Source organism: Heptranchias perlo, chromosome 1 (genome assembly GCF_035084215.1).
Source record: "Heptranchias perlo isolate sHepPer1 chromosome 1, sHepPer1.hap1, whole genome shotgun sequence".
Lineage (NCBI taxonomy): Eukaryota > Metazoa > Chordata > Chondrichthyes > Hexanchiformes > Hexanchidae > Heptranchias > Heptranchias perlo.
Window position 1 is genome coordinate 80,912,104 of NC_090325.1, and position 25,399 is coordinate 80,937,502.

At 44.6% G+C, this 25,399-nt stretch overlaps 1 protein-coding gene across 1 annotated transcript in view; it reads right to left on the minus strand.

Moving 5' to 3' along the window:
- The window catches only part of cracd (capping protein inhibiting regulator of actin dynamics), a 68,949-nt gene that overhangs the window by 25,824 nt on the left and 17,726 nt on the right, over nucleotides 1–25,399 (minus strand). Inside the window, exons 2-5 of the mRNA XM_067996891.1 lie at nucleotides 19,330–19,491; nucleotides 17,892–17,960; nucleotides 17,197–17,388; nucleotides 11,988–14,532 (exon numbers count right to left, since the gene is read on the minus strand). Coding sequence (XP_067852992.1) covers nucleotides 11,988–14,532; nucleotides 17,197–17,388; nucleotides 17,892–17,960; nucleotides 19,330–19,491 — 2,968 coding nt within the window. The remainder of the gene's footprint in view (nucleotides 1–11,987; nucleotides 14,533–17,196; nucleotides 17,389–17,891; nucleotides 17,961–19,329; nucleotides 19,492–25,399) is intronic.

Below are 25,399 nucleotides of genomic sequence, written 5' to 3' on the forward strand. Positions count from 1 at the left end.
CCAACCTGCACACTTACCCCGGGGTCCGGAGACATGTACCTACCTTGCGGACCCCCTCAGATGTACATCTTGCGGATGGGGGCCGCCGTAGCTGCAGTCATGACCTCCTCGGAGGGCGAACAGCATCACCAGCCTCACCAGCCTCGCCATCCACGCCGTCCACCTCTGACACGTGGAGCTCCACAACAGAGTGCTGTGACACATCCACCTGTACAGCAGGAGGGAGGGCTGCCGCAGAGAGAGATGCGTCGCAGAGGGCAATACCCTCGCCACAGGGTCCACAGAACGAGGCTCAGCCTCCTGGACCTCTCTGAGCAGCAGTGCACACGGAGGCTCAGAGTCACTCGACATGTAGTCGTGGACAGCTGCAGCCTCTTTCATGCCAAGCTGCTCCTGGCTGGCCCGAGCACCATCTTCTTACCTGTCGCTGTCAAAGTCACCACTGCCCTCAACAACTTCTCCTCCGCATCCTTCCAGGGTGCAACCGGGGACATCGCCGATGTCTCTCAGTCGTCTGCGCAGAAGAGCCCTGCAAATACACCTACACCCACTCTGCAGTGACACAATGGGTGGCATCAGTTGTGGGTCCTCATAGTGATCCTCAGGAGAGGGCATTATTGCACAAACCAGACAGGATTCGCGAAGACATGGCAGTAGTGGTGCCAATATAATATGTAATGTGAGTTGTTCTGAAATTCAATATAAGTAACACCCATGACAAACCCTCAAACACCCTTGTGCAAACCCTTCATGCTCACGACACCTTTGCCTTACGCTGCCTACTGCACATATGTGATGCATGCCCTGGTAGTGGCAGGTTGAGTGAGGCTGGCCGTGACAGAGATGCACGAGAGGGTGAGTATGGGATAGAGCCATGAGATTGTATGAGGATTGGGTTGAGTGGTAGTGGCGGGGTGAGTACTGGCGAGGTGAGCAGGTGCAGTTAAGATGAGGATGAGGTTTAAGTGGGTGTGAGGAGTGATGTGATAGAGTAGTGTTGGCAGTGCAGAAGGAGATGTGGGGTGGGGGCAGTGATGTGGCAGACGGAGTGTAGGGGAAAGACTACGTGTACTCACTTTGGCTGACCTACTGAGGTCATTAGAGCGCCTCCTGCACTGTATGCAGGTGGGCGATATGTTGGTTGCGCTGGTGACCTCCTCTGCCACCTCGAGCCATGCCTTCCTGGTGGCAGAGGCAGGCCGCTTACTCCCGCCCGCCGGGAGGAAGATCTCTGTCCTCCCCTTCCTCCTCACCCCATGTATTGATACCTGGAGTGAGGCATCATTAAACTGGGAGCAGCCTTCCCCCTGGGCTGCTCCATGCTGTAATTGTTGCCATTTGTTGCAGCATCTATCAGTGGAGGACTGCCCCTTTAAATAGAGCGCCTCCAGCTGACAGATCTTACTGCGCATGCGCAGCCCGCCCGACGCACAGATCAGCAGTGGGGAACCCGGAAGACAAGGTAAGTGGATCCAATTAGTGGGTTGTCTACTACGATCGCGCGGGAAGCAGACTAATTTCACTGGGCGCGTTACCCACGCGCCCGATAGCCCCCCCGCCGAGAACCCGCAGCGCTGCTAACATCGGGCCCTATATGTTTCAATGAGATCCCCTCTCATTCTTCTAAACTCAAGTGAATACAGGTCGAGTCGACCCAATCTCTCCTCATATGACAGTCCTGCCATCCCAGAGATCAGTCTGGTGAACCTTCGATGCACTCCCTCTATGGCAAGTATATCCTTTCTTAGGTAAGGAGAACAAAACTGTACACATTACTCCAGGTGTGGTCTCAACAAGGCCACACCATAAAGAGGTGTGGATCAACATCCCACACTTTGTCGGGCCACATTTGAATAAATAAATGTTTTTAGTGCAGTGTTTTGTTCTTTTCAAGTGCTGATACACAGTGGATTGAGCTCCAGCTACCATTTTTGGTACTGGAGGTATATTTAGTTCAACCTCACATCAACTGAGAATAAAGGTGATTTTTAAGTTAAACTTTTGTCAGTACATATTATATGGAATGACTTATAGAACAATGGATACCCTGGGGTGATCATAACACTGTAATTCAATCAAGGAGATTAAATAATGGCATAAACTCTGAGAGAGAGAAGCTTGAGTGTTTTAGAACCACCATATGGTCCAGAGATGAAATTACAGTCTTATGATCACTCCATGTTTTCAGTGTTTTTAGTATATATGTATAGATTAAAAACAATTGGAGCCAGGATGTCTGGAAGCTCTTACTTGACAACTGTCTGAGCTTAAGGTGACAGCAGCAAGTTCTTAACTAACTTTTGTTTGAGCCCAGTGTTTACTTAGCAGCAATCAGAGTTTGAAGTCTTAAAGGGACATGCACCTACACTTTACATGGTATAATGTTCCTGATCTTATAAAACACCATGTCTTCTAACTTGCCACTCTGGGTGGGGTGGATTCAACTTCCATTGGAAACAGGTGCAAAGTCAGTAGGGATGTTGCTTTGCCCAACCAAGGCCGGCATCATTTAAATGTCACCAGTGAGCTGTGGGCGCCAAATTGGTGCAACACTAGAGCTCATTCGTTGTGGGAGAACAGGAAATTGGCCAGCTCCCAGCAGGCCATGTTGGGGAAGGGGTGGGGATCCCGGGAGGGAGGGAAGGTGAGGGAAGGCGGGGCTCAAACGAGCCGGCAGCAGGCCAGAGTCTTTTTATATGCCCAGGAGAAGCACTCCTGCATCTTTTGAACCATAAAAATGAAACATTTTCTTTTTCAATTTCCAAGTTTGTTTACTTATAGAATCATAGAAAGGTTACAGCACAGAAGGAGGCCATTCGGCCCGTCAAGTCCTTGCCGGCTCTACTCAAGAGCAATCCATCTAGTCCCACTCCGCCGCCCTATCCCTGTAGCCCTGCAAATTTTTTATTTCAACTACCTATCTAGTTCCCTTCCGAAAGCCATGATTGAATCTGCCTCCACCACCCCCACAGGCAGTGCATTCCAGATCCTAACCACTCGCTGTGTAAAAAAGTTTTTCCTCATGTCACCTTTGGTTCTTTTGCCAATCACCTTAAATCTATGTCCTCTGGTTCTTAACCCTTCCGCCAATGGGAATAGTTTTTCTCTATCTATTCTGTCTAGACCCTGCATGATTTTAAATACCTCTATCAAATCTCCTCTCAATCTTCTCTGTTCCAAGGAAAACAATCCCAGCTTCTCCAGTCTATCCACGTAACTAAAGTCCCTCGTCCCTGGAATCATTCTAGTAAACCTTTTCTGCACCCACTCTAAGGCCTTCGCATCTTTCCTAAAGTGCGGTGCCCAGAACTGGACACAATACTCCAGTTGTGTTTGAACCAGTGTTTTATAGAGGTTCATCATGACTTCCTTGCTTTTGAACTCTATGCCTCTATTTATAAAGCCCAGGATCTTGTATGCTTTCTTAACAGCTTTCTCAACCTGCCCTGCCACCTTCAACAATTTGTGCATATATACTCTCAGATCTCTCTGTTCCTGTACCCCTTTTAGAATTGTGCCCTCTAGTTTATATTGCCTCTCCTCGTTCTTCCTACCGAAATGTATCACTTTACATTTTTCTGCGTTAAATTTCATCTGCCATTGTCCGCCCATTTCACCAGCCTGTCTATATCCTCTTAAAGTCTATCACTATCCTCCTCACTGTTCACTACATTTCCAAGTTTTGTGTCATCTGCAAATTTTGAAATTGTGCCCTATACACCCAAGTCATTAATATATATCAAAAAAAGCAGAGGTCCTAGTACCGACCCCTGGGGAACACCGCTGTATTCCTCCCTCCAGTCCGAAAAGCAACAGTTCACCACTATTCTCTACTTCCTGTTACTTAGCCAATTTTGCATCCATGCTGCTACTGCCCCCTTTATTCAATGGGCTTTCAAAGCTGAAAAGCTTTCAGAATTTAATTGTTTGATCCTTTGTTAAAAAAATCCTCAGAAATTGGCTTGTTGATACAATAGAGAAAAAAATTAAATATTTCACAATACTGATTATACCTGTCTCTATGTTTATGTCTATGTGTCTTTCTCACTCTTTCTCTTCCTCACTGTCTCTGCCTTATTCTTAGTTTCTGTCTCTGATATAAAAAAAACATTCATATGATATTGTTTAAATATGAAATATTATCTGACTATAATGTTTAAAAATTTGCCTTGTGCTTTTCAAGTCATTTTGAAACACATGGAAATCTATCAAACAATTATGGATACAGCTTGCAGATGTATCATTCGGGGATAAATCTACTGATGCATGCTAGGAAATTCTGGAGACTACACTTGCTCAGACTGCACAGGTATGGTTTTTAATTCCCTTCTACAGTTCTGGGTAAAAAATATCCAGTCAAAGTATTGACTTTTGAGATGGTGGTTGTAAAGTAAAACCTTTAATGAAGGTATTAAGGGACCGTAGAAACAATATAGTAAATTTAATAATGTTATTGTGCAAAATCTAATTTTTTTGATATTTTTAATTTGTTTAAAACCTTATTTTAAACATTATAAGTTTCAGTTCTTAAGCAAAAATGGTACAGGAAAGAACTTGGATTTTATTCAGTGATTTGGTTCGCTAGCCTTAACCATTGTATATAACTCAATCATCTGGAAGAAATTTGTTCAGAGAAGAGAAAGCAAGATCTTGCACTTATATAGCACCGTATCACATGTCCCAAAACACTTTATATCCAATGAATTACTTTTGAAGTGTAGTCACTGTTGTTATGTCAGTATATGCAGCAGCTAATTTACACAGTGGGGTCCCACAAACAGTAAATGAGATGAATGAACTGTTTATTGCTTGAGGGAAGAATTCCCTGTTCTTCTCCACATTGTGCCAGGGGAACATTTACAACCACCTGAACAGACAGGATCTTGGTTTAATATCTGATCTAACGCAGCACCTCCAGGAAAGAACGTTGCAGTTTTTTGAACTTGAATTTCAAGGAAGTTGCCGCCAAAAAGAAGGCAGTAACTTCGTGGGTGAATTTAAATCTAATGAATGGCGAGCACTGTTGGTTCACCGCTCAGAGCGATTAATGGGCCAATGTTAGTATCATATCAAGAAATTAAATCCATTAATTTACTTGTAATGTTTTAAAAAATATATATATTTATATATGTATATTCTTCTCTCCTTTACTTCCCCAAGCACACCAATCCTCCAGCAAACAATCTGTTCCCAGGGGCCCGATTTTAGCAGGCCTGCGGGTTCCCAGCGGGTGGTCCTTCGGGAGCGTGGAAAACGCGGACGGCTAAATGAGTGCGCCCCCCGCGCGATCGCGGGATAATTGATTCCATTAAGCCGTGGTTACGGGTTCTCCTCTCCCCAGCTGCGCGCCGGTGGGCTGCGCATGCACATTAACGTTATCGCGATGGAGGAGCTCCATTTAAAGGGGCAGTCCCCCAAAGCCCCTCCTGCTTCAAGCAAGAGGCATCACAGCATGGCGCACCCCAGGGGCAAGGCTGCGCCACGGTTCTCCGACTTCGCGCTGCAGCTGCTTCTGGAGGGTGTGAGGAGGAGGAGGGACACGCTGTTCCCGACGGATGGACACAAGTGCCCTGGCTCCGTCACCAGGAAGGCATGGGCAGAGGTGGCGGCGGAGGTCAGCAGCAAGGCCAACACCACCAGGACATGGGAGCAGTGCCGCAAGCGATTCAATGACCTCACTAGGTCTGGCAAAGTGAGTACACTAACGCACCCTCCCACAACCCGTCTCCAACATCACGCCAAACACCTCACAACCCCTCCTGCAGAGCCACCACAGCGCTCCCGCAGCAATCCTCACAGCCACTCACTCACCATCCTCGCCGTGCCCGCAAGTACCCACCGTCCCTGTCCCCACTCGAACACTACCCCACACCACAATCCCCATGCAATGGGCATGTGGCACACGCATCCTCCCAATCCATCTGCCCCACGCTCAACCCACCCACACCGATGCTTGAGGCGTCTCACTATGCAATCTGCACTCACTCACGCATCTGTGTTTTGCCTTGACAGGAGAAGAGATGCAAGAACGACCGAGAAAGGGCCCGCACCGGAGGGGGCCCGCCGCACGTGCTGGAACTTACGGATGCAGAGGTGGAGGCGCTCGACATCAGTGGAACGCAACATTGCCTCTCCGTGGCGGATGGCGAGTCTGGCGCTGCAGAAACGGCCGGTAAGGGAAAGATGACACTCAACACTCATGATCGCGAATGACCATATCATTACCTGGCATCTGGCGCACCGCAACATTTGTGCACATGCCTCATAGTGCCCTCTGTTCTCTTGCAGGGCCATCTGCGAGCGCTGTGGTTGAGGAGGGCGATTCCTCAGAGGACATGCCGGTCTCTGAGGGTGCATCGTCACATATGAGCCAAACATCCACCAGCGCAGAGACAGGCACCTCGGTGGGTCCCCCTCGCCAACTAGTTGGGGTTGCACACGGTGATTCACCGTGCACGTGTGAGCATGAGCAGACCCTGGTGGCAGGGGCAGCCGCGGAGGGTCCGCGTCGGTGGGAGCACTCATCTCCAGGCTCTGCTCAGCCGGACCCAGATGCTGAACCCAGGGGGCCACCAGTCAAAAGGAGAGTCGTCGAGGGGCACCAGAACATTGCCGAGGTACTGGGAGAGGTGCCACGCGCATTGTCCACGATCGCGCAGGTGATGGAGGAGTCCAACTCCTGCATGCGGGCATTGGTGGCGCAGGTACAGGAGGGTACCGGCGACATAGTGTCGCGGGTAGGTGCGGGAGTGTCTGCGGTGGAGGACAGGCTGGCCTCCCTCGAGCGTCACGCACAGCTCCACATCGAGTCCGTGCAGGCCCTGACAACGGCTGTACGGATTCAGGCTGAGCAACATTCCGCCGCCATAAACAGGCTGACGGATACACTAGGGGTGGCCTTGCAAGGCCTCACACATGCCATCCAAACTGTCGTCCAGCAGGGTGGAAGGGGTGATGTGGGCCGAGGCCACGAGAGGGATGATGGTGAACGGGGACATGGAAGCGGGGACGCTACTCAAGGTGCCCCCACGTCCCACCCGTTGCCCCCCTCTCAACCAGTACCCGCAATGGTGCCTCCTCTCCAGGTGGCCGAGTCTGCCCCTGCACAGGTTCATGTCACGCTACACGTAACCCCACCAGCAAAAAGGGGAAAAAAATTATGTTTTTTAATATTCTCTCTCTCTCTCTCTCTCTGCCATTTTGGGTTTCTTTCTGCCTGTCTGTGTAATTGACACAATGTATATCCAGTGTACTGGGACGTGCTGTTCTCCGTGACTGGCCTGTTTGAATAACAACGACACCTTTTGATTGGTGTGATGCTGTCCCAGCCTAGTATAAGATATGCGATTTGAGAACCTTTTCACTCATTCACCTGACGAAGGGGATAATCTCCGAAAGCTTGTGATTTTAAAATAAATTTGTTGGACTATAACCTGGTGTTGTAAGATTCCTTACATAGGTACAGGAGGAGCAGTCTGTGGAGGTGCCCTCACGGGCACCGAAACCCAGGGGCCGTCGGCCCAAAGCATCTACCCGGTCAGGGCACGAACAGGAGCAACCTGCCACTACCTCTGCTAGAGCCACAGGGTTAGCACCACGTAGGGGTACCCGCAAACGAAAGCCAAGGGCGTTATAAGCACAAAGGGAATGCACCAGGGTGTCTGTTCATTTATACACTTTTTGTTTATAGTCGTTCACCATGTACATATTAAACACAATCGTTCTCACCACTCCTGCCACCTCTCGTCCATTCTTCTGCGGCTTGTGCAATAGGTGCGTTCCGTGCGGCCCATCATGACGACGAACACCTGCTGCCGCCCATTGGGCACACTACTGTGGGTGCAGGAGTACTGGCAACAGTCTTCAGTGGAGGGGGCCCCTCGTATGTGCAGGTGATGAGATGTGAACGCCTCAGACTGTCTGACTCTAGGAGAACCGTTGACGTATGAGTGCCTCCCTGGCCCGGCGAGCATCCCGGTGAGCCGGTGTTCGGCGCATGGGTCGTACATCATCCTCTGGCGCGTCCCCCTCCTCCCCCTCCTCCTCCTCCTCCACCTCCTCCTCCTCATCGTCGTCCTCAATGTGGGTGGCGGGTGTGGATGGGGCCTTCTCCAGCGGCACCCCTCTCTGTTGAGCCATGTTGTGCAGGGCACAGCAGACAACTATGATTCGTCCCACTCTGCATGGCGTGTATTGGAGCGCTCCCCCAGAACGATCGAGGCACCTGAAGCGCATCTTGAGCAGGTCTGCTCAATTGTAGACCTGGTAGCAGTGTGGCTGTCATTGTACCGACGCTGCGGCTCGGTGATGGGGTTCCTCAGAGGTGTCATGAGCCACGTGTGTCGGGGATACCGCTTGTCGCCGAGGAGCCAGCCGTTGCCGGTGTTGGGTGTGTGGAAGAGGGGCGGGACGGTGGACTCCCTGAGGACGAAGGCATCGTGGCAGCTGCCAGGGTATCTGGCGCACACGTGTAGGAATCTCTGGCGGTGGTCACAGATGAGCTGGGCGTTCATGGAGTGATACCCCTTCCTGTTGATGAACAGTCCTGGCTCATGCGGAGGTGCCCGTATTGCGATGTGGGTGCAATCGATTACACCCTGTACCCGTGGGAAGCCAGCCATGGCATGGAATCCAACCGCCCTCTCCATCTGGCTGCGCTCGTCCATGGCGAAGTTGATGTAGTGCGAGGCCCTGTGGAACAAACCATCGGTGACCTGCCTTATGCACTTGTGTGCAGAGGACTGGCAGACCCCGGTGATGTCCCCGGTGGCACCCTGGAAGGATCCGGATGCGAAGAAGTTGAGGGCAGTGGTGACTTTGACGGCGACCGGTAAGGAGATGCTGCTTGGTCCATCAGGGAGCAGCTCATCATTAAGGAGGCTGCAGATGTCGGCGACTACCTGGCGAGTGACTCTGAGCCTCCGTATGCACTGCTCCTCGGAGAGGTCCATGAAGCTGAGCCTCGGTCTGTAGACCCTGTGCCGAGGGTAGTGCCTCCTGCGACGCAGCTCTTTCTGCGGTTGCCCTCCCTCCTGCTGTGCAGGTGGGTGTGCCACAGCACCGTGTTGGGGGGCTCCACGTCGATGAGGCGGACGGCGTGGACTGCGAGGCTGCTGGGGCTGGTGATGCTGTTCGTCCTCCGAGGATGTCGAAGCGGTCCCCATCTGGCAGGTGTTGGTTTGAGGGGTTGTACACGGGAGGTAGGTGTTTCCTCGCACTGGGGCTGCGGTTCCACGTCGGTGTTTCTTCTGGCTTGGAGGGGGGTGGTGGAGGGCAGGCGTTGCCCTATGTGACGGAGTGGCCTCCTGCGTTGGTGAGGGGTCTCCCCCCCACTGTGGAATGCACCTTGGCAGCTGCCACAGGCTGCTGGCTGCAACACGTCCGTTTGGAGTGAGACTGTTTCCCCCAGTATGTGAAACAGTCTGAGTTGAAGGTAAAATCCCACACTTCCTAATAAGACAGCTGAATCAGGTCATTTAATGACCTGAACAAGCAAAGTAAATACACTCAAGTGGTCTCCCGCTGGCTTTAATTGCCTGCGGGATTCCCACCAGCGGGGGCTGCGCAGGTGCGAAAATCGGGCCCCAGGTCTCTACTAATGCCCAGAGTGACTCACTCACCAGGTTAGAAATTCATTTAGGCCCATTTTTGGACCCTAAATGGTTGGTGCACTCACTGCGCACACCAGGAGTCAGAGGCCCACGCTCATCTAAAATTAGGCTTTGGGCCTCCTCAGCATAATTCAGGTGTCAGCTGTGGTTGAGTTTCAGCACTCTCGCCCCTGAGTCAGAAGGTTGTGGGTTCATGGCCCACTCTAGAGACTTGAGCACAAAATCTAGGCTGACACTCCAGTGCAGCACTGTCAGGGGTGCCATCTTTCGGAAGAGGCGTTAAACCAAGACCCTGTCTGCCCTCACTGGTGGATGTAAAAGGTCCCAAGGCACTATTTCGAAGAAGAGCAGGGGAGTTCTCCCCTGTGTCCTGACCAATATTTATCCATCAACAAACATCACTAAAACAGATTGTCTGTGGGATCTTGTTATGCGCAAATTGGCTACCGTGTTTCCTACATTACAACAGTAATCACACTTTAAAAAGTACTTAATTGGCTGTAAAGTTCTTTGGGGCATCCAGAGGTCGTGAAAGGCACTATATGAATGCAAGTCTTTCTTTCTTTAATGAGCTGCGGACACCAATTGTTTTCCAGCAGACCAACCTGAGCTAGCTACAACACCAGCAGAGGGTCTTGGGGTGGGGGAGGGGGAGAACGATTGAGGGCTGCTGACGACCTGCAGTAGTACTGTAGAGCCAGGAGGAACTTTCCTGCACCTCCACATTAAGGTAAGTTAAAATTGAAGAACTTACCACTTTGTTAGCAGCCTCTATTGTTCCTGTTAAGGACCGGGGGTTTGGCCGCATCAAGAACCTAAAAAATTGAGGGGAGCATGCCTTTCACAGGTGGGGGATATGCCTGCAACACTATAGCACTGATTCTCCAACCTATTGTCATACCTGACGCAAACGAAGATGGCTGTGCTTGTCGGAGGCCAGTCATTGCAGCCCCAGGACAACACTTCAGTGTCCCCGGCCCAACCATCATAAGCTCAGGAGTAAGGCTGTCCACTGATGATTCCACAGTGTTCAATTCCATTTACAACTCCTCCAATAATGAAACAGCCCATGCCGACCTACATCAGGAACTGGATAACATCCAGCTTTGGGCTGACAAATGGCCAGTAGCATTCACGCCAAATAAGTGCCAGGTAATAACCATCTCAAACAATAAAAGGCTCAGCCACCTGCCCTTAACTTTCAATGTCACCACCATCGCCGAGTCTCCCACCATCGACATCATAAAGGTTTCATGAAACTGAAGTGAGCCAGCCATATCAACACTGTAGTTAAAATATCTGAGCAGAGGCTGGATACTCTGCGAAGAGTGGCTCAATTCCTGACCCCTCAACGCCTCTCCACCACCTACAAGGTTCAAGTCAGGAGTGTGATGACAACTCACCAGGATGGATGCAGCCGTAACAAGACTCACAAAGTATGACACCATCTACGATCTACAGGATGCACTGCAGCAACTCACCAAGGTTGTTGCAACAGGACCTCCCTTCCCTGTGACCTCTATCACCAAAAAGGACAAGAACAGCAATGTTGTGGGCACACCATCAACTCCAGGTTCCCCTGCAAGTCATGCACCATCCTGACTTGCACATATATCACTGCTCCTTCATCGCCTCTGGGTCAAAATCCTGGAATTTACAATCTAACACCATTGTGGGAGCACCATTGCCATAAGGACAGCAGTAGTTCAAGGAGAATGACCAACACCTTATCAGGACAACTAGGAATAAATGCAGCTTTGTTAGCATCGCTCAGTACTGAAAACAGATTTTAAAAAACTACACTCCCTTCCAGCATGGCTTTCCAGTAGTCAGTGAACTTACCCCTCTAGATTCAGAAAGACCCATTTCACAATGTGAACCTTGTTTCTATACTAACTCCAAAACTACTGAGGGAGTGTTGCACTGTCGGAGGTGCCGTCTTTCAGATGAGACGTTAAACTGAGGCCTCATCTGCCTTCTCAGGTGGACGTAAAAAATCCCGTGGCACTATTTCGCAGGGGAGTTATCCCCAATGTCCTGGCCAATATTTATCCCTCGACCAACACCTAAAACAGATTATCTGGTCATTATCACATTGCTATTTGTGGGACCTTGCTGTGCACAAATTGGTTGCTGCATTTCCTACATTACAACAGTGACTACACTTCAAAAGTACTTAATTGGCTGCAAAGCACTTTGGGGCGTTCTGAGATCATGAAAGGCGCTATATAAATGCAAGTCTTTCTTTTCTTTTTACAATACAGTGCTCTTGCGGAATTGAAGTGCATGACCCTTTGTAGTAAAGAGAATGTTCTACTACTGTTACTGCAGCATATTGAAACCAAAATACCTATAAGAAATTCACACTTTGCCTACCTTTCTTAATGGAGTCTGACTTTTTGTCTGCCCTCTCCCTCCATGGAATGCTGATGGATGGGAAAAAAGATTTTCTATCTTTTGTTTCTTCTTCTTCATTCTTTAATCTGTATATTTGTACTGATGTATCATTCTTCTCATCTTCTTTTCTCATATTTGAATCAAGTGAAGTCTTTGTGTTTTTGTGATCTGCAATCTCAATAAAGTCTGTCTTGTTTAAGGTATTGTGAGGGGATGGAGGTGGAGTGAACTGTGTAGGCTTGGGTGCTAAAGCTGGTTTTTGAGATGGTTGTGGCCTTGATGAAATTTTCTCATTTGAAAGTGCAGCGAGTTTATTTTTAACATGTTTTGCCACATCGATACTACTTAGATGTGTAATCCCAGTCTGTGAAATGTCTGAAATGCTATTTGAGTTGTCTTTCAAAATGTTACTATTCTTATTATCTTTGCTATAAGAGCATTGCTTACCAGAAACAGTGTATGATTCACCTTCTTTCTCTTTTGAGGCTAGGAAGGTTGGAATTCCTTCCATACTATCGCCAGCACTGTAGCGCTTCTTCCTTTTTTGTTCTCCTTGCTGTTCATAGTGGAACCGAAGGGAATAGTGTGTCCGCCGTAATTTTATACCAAATGGTGATGTATCCATTGCCCCTTCAGTTTGTGCAATCAAATTCGTAGCAGCTTGGCTACTAAAAGGAGGTTGAGCTTGCGGCAGTGAGTGTTCTTTCCTTGGTATAACAGGAAGACTTGGAACTAGAAATGATGGAAGATCTTTGGCAAACTTGTAGCCTTCGGCAGCATCTGCTATCCTAATATTTTGATTATCTGAATGTGAGTCATCTTTTATGTCTTTGGCTGCATCCTGTACAATGTCTCCAGATGTCAAAGACCTACTAGATTCAGAAGAGTCCATTGTGCAAATACATGCAGACACAGTTTCCTCAGGTGTATTTTGTTTCTCTGTTTCATGAGAAACATTTATTTTCTCACAATCATTGACTTTATTGCCATCTGCCCATTTCTGCCATGCGGGTGTTATTGAGAATTTTGCACTAGCAGATAGAGTTTTTCTCAAGCTGCTATGCGAACTGGAAACTCTGAAAGTAGTCCAGTCATCACTATGTCTGCCATGGACCCTTCTATCTTTTTCTTGAAACCTTTCATCAGAACTTTTAAGAATTTTAGCCCTAATAGTAGCCCACTCAGTTAAAGTTGTCGATCTTGACTGGTCAACTGATTGTTCTGGATTGAATTTGGATTTACCAATTCTACTTCTCATATCATGATTGGATTTATTTGGTTTTTCAACAGGTGGCAAATCAACAGTTTTTCTCTCTTCTGAAAAACCAAGCAAAGACTTACAGGCAGTGTCTTTGATCTGTTTCATATCAACAGCTGTACCACAAAGTTGAGCTCCAGTAACCAAAATGGCTGTATGGGGAACATAAATTGAAGACGAGAGCCCTTTACTTGACTTTGGAGAGGACTGTAGGTCATTCACATCAAGAGAAGGAACAGTTTCTCTTGGGTGGGTCACAGGGGTCAGATTAACTTTCTGAAAAATAATTTGCTTTTCTCCTGAAGCAACTTGGAATGAAAATGGTCTTGACATTGTTTGTCTTTGATCTAACTCTTTCCATCTAAGTTCCCCTCTACGTTGCTCCTCTTCCTGTGCCTCAAGGAATCTTTCCTCTTCTTGATTTAACAATTCACCCTCCTTTTGCCTCTGTTCTTCTTCCCTTTGTTGTTTCTTCAAATCATGCTGCCGCTTTTTTTCTTTCTGTTGCTTTTGCACTTCCAAAACTTGTTCTCTTTGCTCTTCTTCATTCAGATGTTTGTTTTCAGCCACATGGAAATGCAGTTCCTCTTTCTCCTGCCTTTGTCTCAGCTCTTCTGCCTCGAAACATCTTTGCTCCTCTTTCTTAATTTTCGACTCCACCATCTCATTGTGTTGCTTTTCTGCTTCCCTATTTTGTTTCTCTATTTCATGACGTCTCTGTTCTTCCTCATGTAATTTTTGTTCCTCCATTTCATGATGTCTCTGTTCTTCCTCATGTAATTTTTGTTCCTCCATTTCATGACGTCTCTGTTCTTCCTCATGTAATTTCTGCTCCTCCATTTCATGACGTCTCTGTTCTTCCTCATGTAATTTCTGCTCCTCCATTTCATGACGTCTCTGTTCTTCCTCATGTAATTTCTGCTCCTCCATTTTGTGATATCTCTGTTCTTCCTCATGTAATTTCTGCTCCTCCATTTCGTGATATCTTTGTTCTTCCTCTTGTAATCTTTGTTCTTCAGCTTCCTGTTTTTGTTCGTCTTCCCATCTCTTTTGTTCCTCAAACTCATGATGTCTTTGTTCTGTTTCCTGCCATTTGTGCTTCTTTGCTTCATCTCTGCATCTTCGTTCCTCATCCTTATGGCGCCTTTTCTCATCCTTTCTTTTCTCCTCTGCTATTTTGTAATGTTTCTGTTCATCCTCAACATGAATCAGCTCCTTCTCTTCTAGCTCATATTCAAATTCATGGACAGTCATATTCTGCATATCCTACAAGTTGCAAAGATTTTAATTCATTTCAAAAACTTCTATACAATTTGCACCTATCCACAATACTTAGTTAAATATCAGAAACTCCGCCCCAGCCTCAAAAAACGACCCTCACTGCACAGTGTGACAGTTCCACTTCTCTGAGTGGGACTGATAATTTAGTGACATATTAGTCTACTGATAGAGGCTTGAGGGCAGATCACATATCAACCTGTTCACACTAATCGGAGTGTGTTCAGGATACAACATGCAGAATTGAGTAAAAAATTAGGTTCATACTCTCAAAAAAAGGAAGAAACCATAGATGTACAGTTGGCCTTATAACCACTGCAACTGGAATGTGAGTAAATAATTCCATCTCTTCATCCAGATTACATTACTCTACTTCTTTGGGATAATTATTTAACCTGATGGCAGTAGTTAACAAGGTGAAAAGCAACCAAATTTGAGGTTTCTGCTAATAGGACCATCCATCTGCATTAAGCTCAAATTTTGAGCCAGTTAGCAATGTCTGATGACAAATTTACTTGTAACTATATAGCATATATAAAGTAAAAGAACAGTTAAAGAGGGGGTAGGACCACTTAGAGATGCAGAAGGGAGTCCTTGTGGAGGATGAAGTTATGGTGGAGATATGAGCTAAATATTTTGCATCGATGTTTACAAATGAAGGTGGAAGTGAAAATAAAGGTGTACTAGAGGAGGCTATAAAGCAATTGTCAGATATAATTGTAGAAAAGGGATTGGTTCTGAAAGAATTAGCAGAACTCAAGGTGGGTAAATCACTAGGCTCTGATGGCATGCACCCTAGGCCATTGAAAGAAGTCAGAAAGGAGATAGTAGGGGCTCTGGCCACAATTTTTCAAACCTCGTTAAATATGCAACTCGTGCCATGGGACTGGAGAGTAGCTAATGTAACACCTGTGTTTAAGAAAAGAGTGAAGGATAAACCAGGTAACTACAGACTTTAATGTCAGTTGTGAGAAAACTCTTAAGGGGTACTTTCGTTTTCAATGGGGACAGAAAACTGGTGGTAGCAGATCGACTAGCTATTATACACCCCAGTCAATCTTCCTTCCCAATGGAGTCACTGGAAAGGAAATTCGGGCCGCGTGTATAACCAGTAGCCAATCCACTACCAAAATTGGCCCCTTAGAATCCATAATTTGAGATAAAATTAGTGAGCATTTAGAAATGCAGGGGTAAATCAAGGACAATCAGCTTGGGTTTGTTAAAGGCAAGATGTGTTTGAGAAATTTAATTGAGATTTTTCAAGAAGTGACTGATTGGATAGATAAAGGCAATTCAGTAAATGCAGTTTATATGGATTTTCAGAAGGCATTTGATAAGGTGTATCTCAAGAGCCTTGTTAGAGAAACTCAGGCATATGGTATAAGGAAATGTACCCACTGATAAAAAAAATTGGTTGACAGACAGGAAACAAAGAGCTAGGGTAACTGGATGTTACTCGAACTGGGGAAGAGTCAGTAGTGGTGTACCCCAGTAGTCAGTGCTGGGTCAACTTTTGTTCTTGGTGTATGTATATATAATTTGAACTTGGGTATAGGGATCACAACTTCAAAATTTGCTGACAACACAAAAGTAGAAAGTTTGGCGAACAATAAGGAGGATTGTAAAAGACTTCAGGTAGACTGAGGCAGGTTAGCAGAATGGGAAAACAGGCAGCAAATGCAATTTAATGTGGATAAGTTTGAGGTAATACATTTTTGTAGGAAAAACTAGGAGTGAGAGTATACACTCAAGGAGGATATGGATGAACAGATGTTCATATGCATAATTCCCTGAAATTGTAGCACAGGTAGATAAAGCCATAAAAAGGCCAACAGAATTTTGAGTTTTATAAATAGGTGCATTAAATACGAAAGTAAAGAAGTAATGTTAAATTTATAAAAAACATTGGTTACTCCATAGTTAGTGCAGTTTTGGGAGCGCCATTATAGAAAGTACATTAAAGCCAAAGAGCACATAAAGTGTAAGTTCACCAGGACTGAAAAACTATAGTTATGAGGAGAGACTTGAGAGCTACAAGGCTAAGAGGAAATTTAATAAAGGTTTTTAAAATTATGAAAGTATTGTTAAAGTAAATAGGGAAAAACTATTTCCTCTGGTTGGAGAGTCAGTGACAAGCGATCATTCATTTTAAATTATCACTAAGAGGGTGAGGAGAGAGGTTAGGAAAAATTTCTTTAAACACGGGGTTATTGGAAAATGGATTGCTTTGCCACAGGGAGTGGTTGAGGCATTGTTTTAAGGGAAGCAGAGGAAGATACAGGGCTATGGTGTGAAAGGGGGCAGTGGGATCAGTTTTGGATTATTCTGGCATAGAGTCAGCAGAGGCACAATGGGCCAAATGGCCACCTTCTGTGCTGTAAATATCTATTGTTTAATATATAAGAACTGTAAAAAATACATTTATTCATTCCATTACAATGAATAATTTCACTGTCCAGTGAATAATGGTTCAATCACATTTCAGATCATACTTAAATTGTATAATGATTCACCCATGGAATCAACACACTGTCACCCTACTGGCACCTTACTGATATTGTATCACATGCATTATGTGGTGACTGAAAACTGTCCAAACTTTAAAAACAAAAATTTGCAAAATTCTCACAACAAACTTAACAGTACATTTACCTGCGCCAGTCTCCCGTGTTTCTTTGAGACTCTCTGATTTCGTGGCTTGACAGAAAGTTTATGTTTAGCGGCAGTGTTGTCCAGACGGCTCATAGACTGTGGGACTGCATCAAGATTAATTGATTCAATGGTCCCAGCAGAACTCGCTGGAGACAGGGGGCTAGTGGACCATGAAGATCGAACAGGTGTAACCTATAAAACAACAGCTGTATTCATAAAAGACACCTTAGGTTTTAAAAATGTAAAGATTTACAAAATACATTAAGGACACACATTGCAAATGGATTGACTACGAGTGATTTTTTTTTAGTTGAAGTATGTCTGCTTAACTTAAAATAAAAAACAAACTACTACAAATGCTGCAAATATGAAACAAAAACAGAAAACATCGGAACACTTTTGATGAAGGTTTATGCCTGAGATGTTTACTTGTTACTTCTCTCTCCGCAGATGCTCTGCCTGACTTGCTGCGTGTTTCCAGCACTTTTAATGCTTAACTTAAATTTTGGTGCACAGTACTAGATTGTTATGAAACAATGAATAGCATTTCTAGCTGGAATATTGATAGCAGAGTTTATAGACATTATAGAATGATGGTCATTTTGTCACCATTGTTCATTTTCACATTTATTTTGCAGTTTGCAAAATGTAAATAAACTGGTCAACCATTTTCCAATGATGTCAAGCTTTGTTACCTGCTCTTCCACTTCACTTCCTCTTCCACCTAAACTCAAGGAGTTTAGCCGGTTGGATGGGTCATGGGACTGGAGAAGGGAAAATGAAATGGAAGGATGGATTAAAAAATGCTGATGGTTATAAAAGTAAAGATAATTATGAAAGATAAAATGGAAAATGGGGGGGAAGCTACTTATATCTGAATGGGAATTGTTGATATTAAACTATGTAACAAAAGGTGCTTCACACTTTTTGAAATAAATTCTAATTTCATTGCTACGGCTGGATTTTAACTTGTATAGCAATAATCAATTCATCTCGTCTCCCTCTCATCCCATGTAGTCAGAAATCATTGAATGAAAGACATGGATTTAGGATTCATTTCAAAAATGCAAACCAGGTACAATATCTAATGGGGGCTTTAACATTACTATAATATTTAATCTACAGTTAATGCTTACAGTTTTTGTGACACCAGTTGGAAAATCTAAGTCTATACCTTATTTGTCATTCAATCTTAGCATCCAGTGTGAATTGATCGCAAAAACACCAGATTGCCTGCTCCTCATGTGATTATAAAGAAAGAAAAGAAAGACTTGCATTTATATTGTGCCTTTCACGGCCTCAAGACATCCCAAAGCGCTTTACAGGCAGTGAAGTGCTTTTGAAGTGTAGTCACTGTTGTAATGTCTTCCCACTTACTGAATTCTTACTATGTCTTCAAGGAATTTCTGCTGTTTGTTGCAACTAATAGAAATATCTGACTTTTGCCCATGTTCTACACTAGTTTCAGGATCAAGGTAAACTGCAGCAGAATGAAACAAACCTATTATTGGTGGTAAAGCAGTTAATTTTCTAAAGTTTAGGCAAATATTTTTGTTTAATATGGTTAATCCCTCGAAAATGCTTGAATAAAATAGTGACTCAGTACGACTTTGCAATGCCATTGCCTCACTCATGAATTGTTAAAGGGGCTTTGTCTCAATGAAAATGCAGTGAAGCCATGTACAATCAACACAATAATGAATTTATATCATTGTGTCATTTGTTTATAAATAAATGGAGAAAAGTCGCAAGCTGTTTCTCATAAAGAAGGTGCCCCTTTAATCTTGAAGGGCCTAATTTTATAACCCGTCCAGAGCTGCAAATATCCTTTGCTGAGACTTCTCCTCCCACAAAAATCATCTTTTGGGTGCTGCTCAGTTCCTCCAGTCGCATTAAGGGGAGACCCTAATTTAAATATTTTTTGTGGTCTTTTATTGACGTGTCGGCCAACTCATTATCAGCTGCAAGGTGTTATAGAAATGAGCCTGTGGGCACTAAAATAGCCAATTTCAATGGGATAGATGACAAAGATGCAGCACATGCCTAATTGTACAGCCTTACTTTTGAAAACAAATTTATATTATACAAAATGTTAGATTGGTAGATGAAATCAAGTGACAAATGAACACTCACCTTCTGTGCTGAGCTTGGTAATTGGGTTTCCTGCAGAGCAGGTTGTTCCAATGGACTTCTGGGAGACCCATCAACCTCTGAATTGGCTCCAGAATCTTCCATCCTTTTCACAGTAAGAGTCAGTGGGGGCTGGCCAAATTTTATATTTTTTGCCAGCTGACGCTAAGAAATAGAACAAAATATAAAATTAATTCTGTTTTATCTAGCTTTTCAAATTGTTTAGTGTCAATTCATAAAAACAGTAACACTTCATCTCAATAAAATAACACAGTATATGCTAATTATTCAGCTTTTGTCCTGATGTCCAAATGAGACCCTTCATCTGTTTGCACTGAAGTCACTGTTCTCAATCACGGGTCCCGTAAAGTACAATGCTATACTGTGGGAAAAATACATTCAATCTAACCTTCTTCCTCCTCTCCTCCCACCCCACCATAAAAATATTCGTTTTTTGTTCATACCTAACATTGGATGGAAAATTTATTCTATGGATTGTATGCAACTATGAGAATGCAGCTCTATAGATCAGAAAGATGTGATAGTAATTTACTCTACAATGTAAATCAATCCATTGTTAAGAGAGGTTGCGGTTTCTCCTACTCGAGAGGAGAAATTCTAGATTTTCAGACTCCCTGCATGCTCAGCACATTGGAGCTCCCGACTGTGAAAGACCAGCCTCAGCAGAAGTGCTCAACTGAGAATTATTCAACAAACAGTAGGGGCGGTTAAAACAAAAATAGCAAGGTGGGATACATAAATATTTTACAGTGAAAATCTTAATCGTACAGTTCCCTTCCCTTTTAATAACCTTGTTCACTGCACAATAAATCAGTATCAAGCCATTTGTTTCATAGAATGAGTGTTGCAATAGGGGAAGGAGGTAATCCAGGTCACTTTCTAGAGAAATGTGGAAACTTTTATTCGCACCAGGGTAAATAATCTGAAAATGACTAACATGACAGCTTTTGCTGCCTGCACAAGGAACTTTGCTCAACTTATAAAACCTTATTGTACCCGTTCAATGTTTCCTTGTTTTAATGTCTTTCTGTATGTTAGCTAGTGTTAGTAGAACAAAATAAACATTGTCTCTAGTTATTTTATGAAATATAATAACAGAAACACTGATGGTGAATAACATTTTACTGTTACCCTGATCAGTTTTAGTGCAACAATAAGAATAGAGGTAAGTAGAGCAAATTGAATTTGGAGTTTGGTTTGGTCTTTCAACATGGTGGTGCATTCACCCCCAGCTGAGTGACACTGAATCATTTATGATACACTAGCAGATCTCCTGTGGCATTGTTGACAATGAGTTGGAGGATCCACTGTCTTATTATATTGGGTTTCCTCCTTCGTCAGGTGAACAATGTGAAAATGTCACCTGACGAAGGAGGAAGCCTCCGAAAGCTTGTGAATTTAAAATAAAATTGCTGGACTATAACTTGGTGTTGTAAAATTGTTTACAATTGTCAACCCCAGTCCATCACCGGCATCTCCACATCATTATTATATTGGGGCACTGTCAAAGTGTGCCAGTTACAGAACTGTGTGCTATAGGCAAGACTTTGAATATATTAGAAATAAAAGCTCGCAAACTTTCCTGTCTATAATTACACAAATTTCATACAATTTTTTTGGAAAGAACACTACAGCTCATTTATCTTTTAGTATTTTATGTAACAATACAATATATTTCAGACTCTCTGACCAATATTACACAGCTACTTGCTTTCGTGAGCAATGGCTAACTAAAACATTTAGTTGGTCTTCATTGATTTGGAAATGCAAACTAGCAGTGGACATTTCAGCAGTGATCCTCACTTCTACTGTATATCATCTTATCTCTGTGAAGGAACTGACTAATCTGAATTATAACCAACTATACAATCCTGTGAATAGATCCCCCTTTGCAGCTAATGGGTCACTGCATCATATGGCATTACCTGGAAAGTGTTAAAATTGAGATTTGCAACACAACATATGGGATACTGTGCTGTTATACAATACAATGAATGAGTAAAGTGTGCATATGTTATCATCAAGCACTAAGTCACTCTAGAAAAGAAACTTACACAAGCTTACTGAGCAGGTCCACAATTCAACAGAATGTGAAAGACTATTCCTTTGCAACATCAGCATTGCTTGGTCAACTCTTGTGGTTCAGTGAACTGCCAGCAAGTTTAACATATGGGCACAAAACATGAATCAAAGTTGCTGCACATGCAGCACCTCGTCCATGTTCAATGTAACGAACTTCGCATTAAAAACGGCTCGGTCATCTCAACTGTTCACGGCAACAAACTGCTGTATGCAGGTTTGCCCAGAATGGTTCAAGGTATGCTTAATTCCTGTCCTATATGAATGCACAAGTAGTTTGGCAGATCTAAACTGTTCCTTACAATCAGCATTGTATATATGCCCTGGGATCAGGGCATAGTGTTAGTGTGTGAAGAATCCAGTGAAGATTTTACATTCATTAGTCTGAGTTAAGTCACAATCTGAATGGTCCTTAGGTCAAAGCACAAGACATACCAAATTACAAAAGCAAACATAATTGCTATTGGCTTCAAACTGAGTCGTTCCCACTCTGTACTTGCAGAACACCAGGATCAGAGATTGGTACATTCTCGGGGTAGATTTTCAACCCGCCGCCTGAGCGTAAAACTGGCATTGAAATCAATGGAAATTAAAATTAGGCAGTGTCTATAATGGGCGACTGATCCACAATGCCAATTTTACGTCCAGGAAGCAAGTTGAAAATCTAACCCGAGTGTCTAAAAGGGGTGAATATAGCGATACTAGGATAATGGTCACAAAGCCAGGTTGAGGGCTATCTGTGAACAAGTTCCAAAAGACTGAAATGCAGGCAATAATTCAGTTGTTAATTACTCCAAACTAAAGGTTAGCAATACTAATAAGTAGCAGTGATTCACAACAGTAAATTCAAACAGCTTTTCTGACTCCAATTTGGCTGCTGAACAGCCAGGCAACTGGCCAACAGTCTCCCAAGTTTACAATATTTTAAAGGTGGCATAGGTCAGAAACATGGTGTTACATTTTTGGGTCTTGTACTCCGATTATTTCTCTCATGCTCAGTGCCAAAGACCACTCCTGTAATCGAACCCTTGCTGCCTAGTGAAATGGAGCGTGTTTTTATACATCCAATGCCTAGTAACGTAGGGTTGAACAAAAACCCTTGTACTGTATTTAGCTTACTGGATATATCCTGGACTCTGTGAGTTCTCCTAGACCTTAGAAAGCTGTAGAATAAAAACTCTATTAGACCATGGACAAATAATCTATGGAGCAGATTTATTAATAATTGCAGATAAGTAGTAGCAAAGACAAAACAGATTACAGTGGTTTACAGAACATATGTTTCTTCCCTGATACAGAAAATAATAAACAGATCCAATCTAGTGCTCTTATTGTTACTGGACCTGAGATAACAACTCTTAACAATAACTTTCTGTGAAGTTCTTTACTTGTTCCTCCACGAAGCGTCCCACATTTCTCCTAATGGCCACAGAAGAACTGGGAGCAGGCTACCTCAGATATACCCTGGTACACCCAAGTTCAACCAGGAACAAAGGAAATCCTTGGCATCATCCTGGTATGTTGTCTATGGCTTTAATGTTCCAAAGTGCACAGAGTGCTCCAACACTGACCTAACCAGTATTTTATCAACACTTATCATTATTTCTTTACTCTTGTACTCTACACTCCTATTGATAAAACCCAAAATACCATTGGCCTTTTTAATGGCTTTATCAACTTACACTCACACTTTAAAGGAATTACAGTGCCAAATTCTCTCAGCCGTCGTAACTCCAGCAGAACGGCTCAGAAAAAGGCCGGGACCCGAACTCAACCATAGGTGGGAATTTCCATTTGTTCTTGTAAGGGGCAGAGCCTGCACCTGCCTATTACAAGACCACTTATGCAGAGCGGGTGAGTCCAGAGACGAGGGGGGTAATTTTAAAGGTGAGTAGTAAAAATAGTTGAGCTCTTCAGCGGGACCACATCCTGGATCCAACTTCTGGGTTTAACCCTGGCGCAATAGGATGCGCGCGCGCAACAGAAGCCCGGATGTCTCATTCCCACTTAAAGCCAGCGGGACGATACTTAAAGGGGCAATGTAGGTAATTTAAACCTCGAGGTATTTAACTTTTTGTGGATTCTCCAACAGAAACTGATTTACCTTCTCCTGAACGTTTCTCCAATGGCTTCTGAAACACGCCATTGAAATGGAGGTGAGATGCAGCCGAAGCTCATTTAGATCTTTAAACCAGTGATTGACACATCTCAATAAAAGGTGAGGTATTGCAGCAGGGCACTCAGTTCTCTCAGGCAAACGTTTGGCTGGAAATTCTTTGTGTTTAGACTGAGAATTCTTTAATGAGACTGAGAATTCTTGTGTTCACACAAATTTACCAACATTTTGGAGTCCCTCAAACTGACAACATCAGGATGCACAATGGATCTATTCCATCTGAGGAGGAGGAACATCATCATCCATGGCAGGCACAGTTTGCAGTTCCTTGATCTGCAGGTGTACAAGACAGAGGTGCTCAACAAGGATCTGGAGAAGGGCAGACAGGGGACCAACAGAGGGGCCGATGTCGCAGGAGGCACAACCCACATGAAAGGGTGCACAGGCAGAAAGAAATTGAGGGCAGTAGTGACTTTAACCGCGAGGGGCAATGCGTGGCTACCAGGTCCAGCCGGCTCAGATTGAGTCAGCAGATATCTGCAGCCTCCTTCAGGAAGAGCTGCTCCTGGCTGGACCTGATAGCCACGCATTGCCCCTCGCAGTTAAAGTCACTACTGCCCTCAATTTCTTTGCCTCTGGATCATTGCAGGGTGCCACCAGTGACATCTTCAGGATGTGTCAGTCATCTGCACATAAGTGTATATGACAGGTGGACTTCGACTATATACGATGGCTGTTTTGACAGGTCATCTGACTACGTGAACTTCCCCCGCGATGATGTGGAGATGCCGGTGATGGACTGGGGTTGACAATTGTAAACAATTTTACAACACCAAGTTATAGTCCAGCAATTTTATTTTAAGTTCACAAGCTTTCGGAGGCTTCCTCCTTCCTCAGGTGAACGAAGGCTTCCTCCTTCCTCATTTCGTTCACCCGAGGAAGGAGGAAGCCTCCGAAAGCTTGTGAATTTAAAATAAAATTGCTGGACTATAACTTGGTGTTGTAAAATTGTTTACAATTCCCCCGCGATGACATCAGCCAGAATGAGAAGGCAGTGGGTTACAACTCTCTGGCTGGCTTCCCACCGGTGCAGAGTGCAATCCATTGCACACACATAGCAATCCGAGGGCCTCCGTATGAACCAGGACTGCTCATAAACTGAAAGGGCCATCATTCCATCAATGCAGAGCTGGTGTGTGACCACCGGAAGAGATTTCTGCAGGTATATGCCAGATTAAGAACATAAGTGATAACAGCAGGAGTAGGCCATATGGCCCCTTGAGCATGCTCTGCCATTCAATAAGATCATGGCTGATCTTCGACCTCAACTCCACTTTGCCGCCTGCTCCCCATATCCCTTGATTCCCTTAGAGTCCAAAAATCTATCGATCTCAGCCTTCAATGTACTCAACGACTGAGCAACCACAGCCCTCTGGGGTAGAGAATTCCAAAGATTCACAAACCTCTGAGTGAAGAAATTTCTCCTCATCTCAGTCCTAAATGGCCGAACCCTTATCCTGAGACTATGCCCCCTAGTTCTAGACTCTTCAGCCAGGGGAAACATCCACTCCGCATCTACCGTCAAGCCCTCTTAGAATCTTATGTTTCAATGAGATCACCTCTCATTCTTCTAAACTCCAGAGAATATAGGCCCATTCTACTCAATCTCCCCTCATAGGACAACCCTCTCATCCCAGGAATAAATCTAGTGAATCTTCGTTGCAATGCCTCTAAGGCAAGTATGTCCTTCCTTAGGTAAGGAGGTCAAAACTGTACTCCAGGTCTGGCCTCACCAAAGCCACCCTGGCAGCTGCAAGAGTTACCCCTGTAGACGTGGCTCATGACACCTGTGAGAAA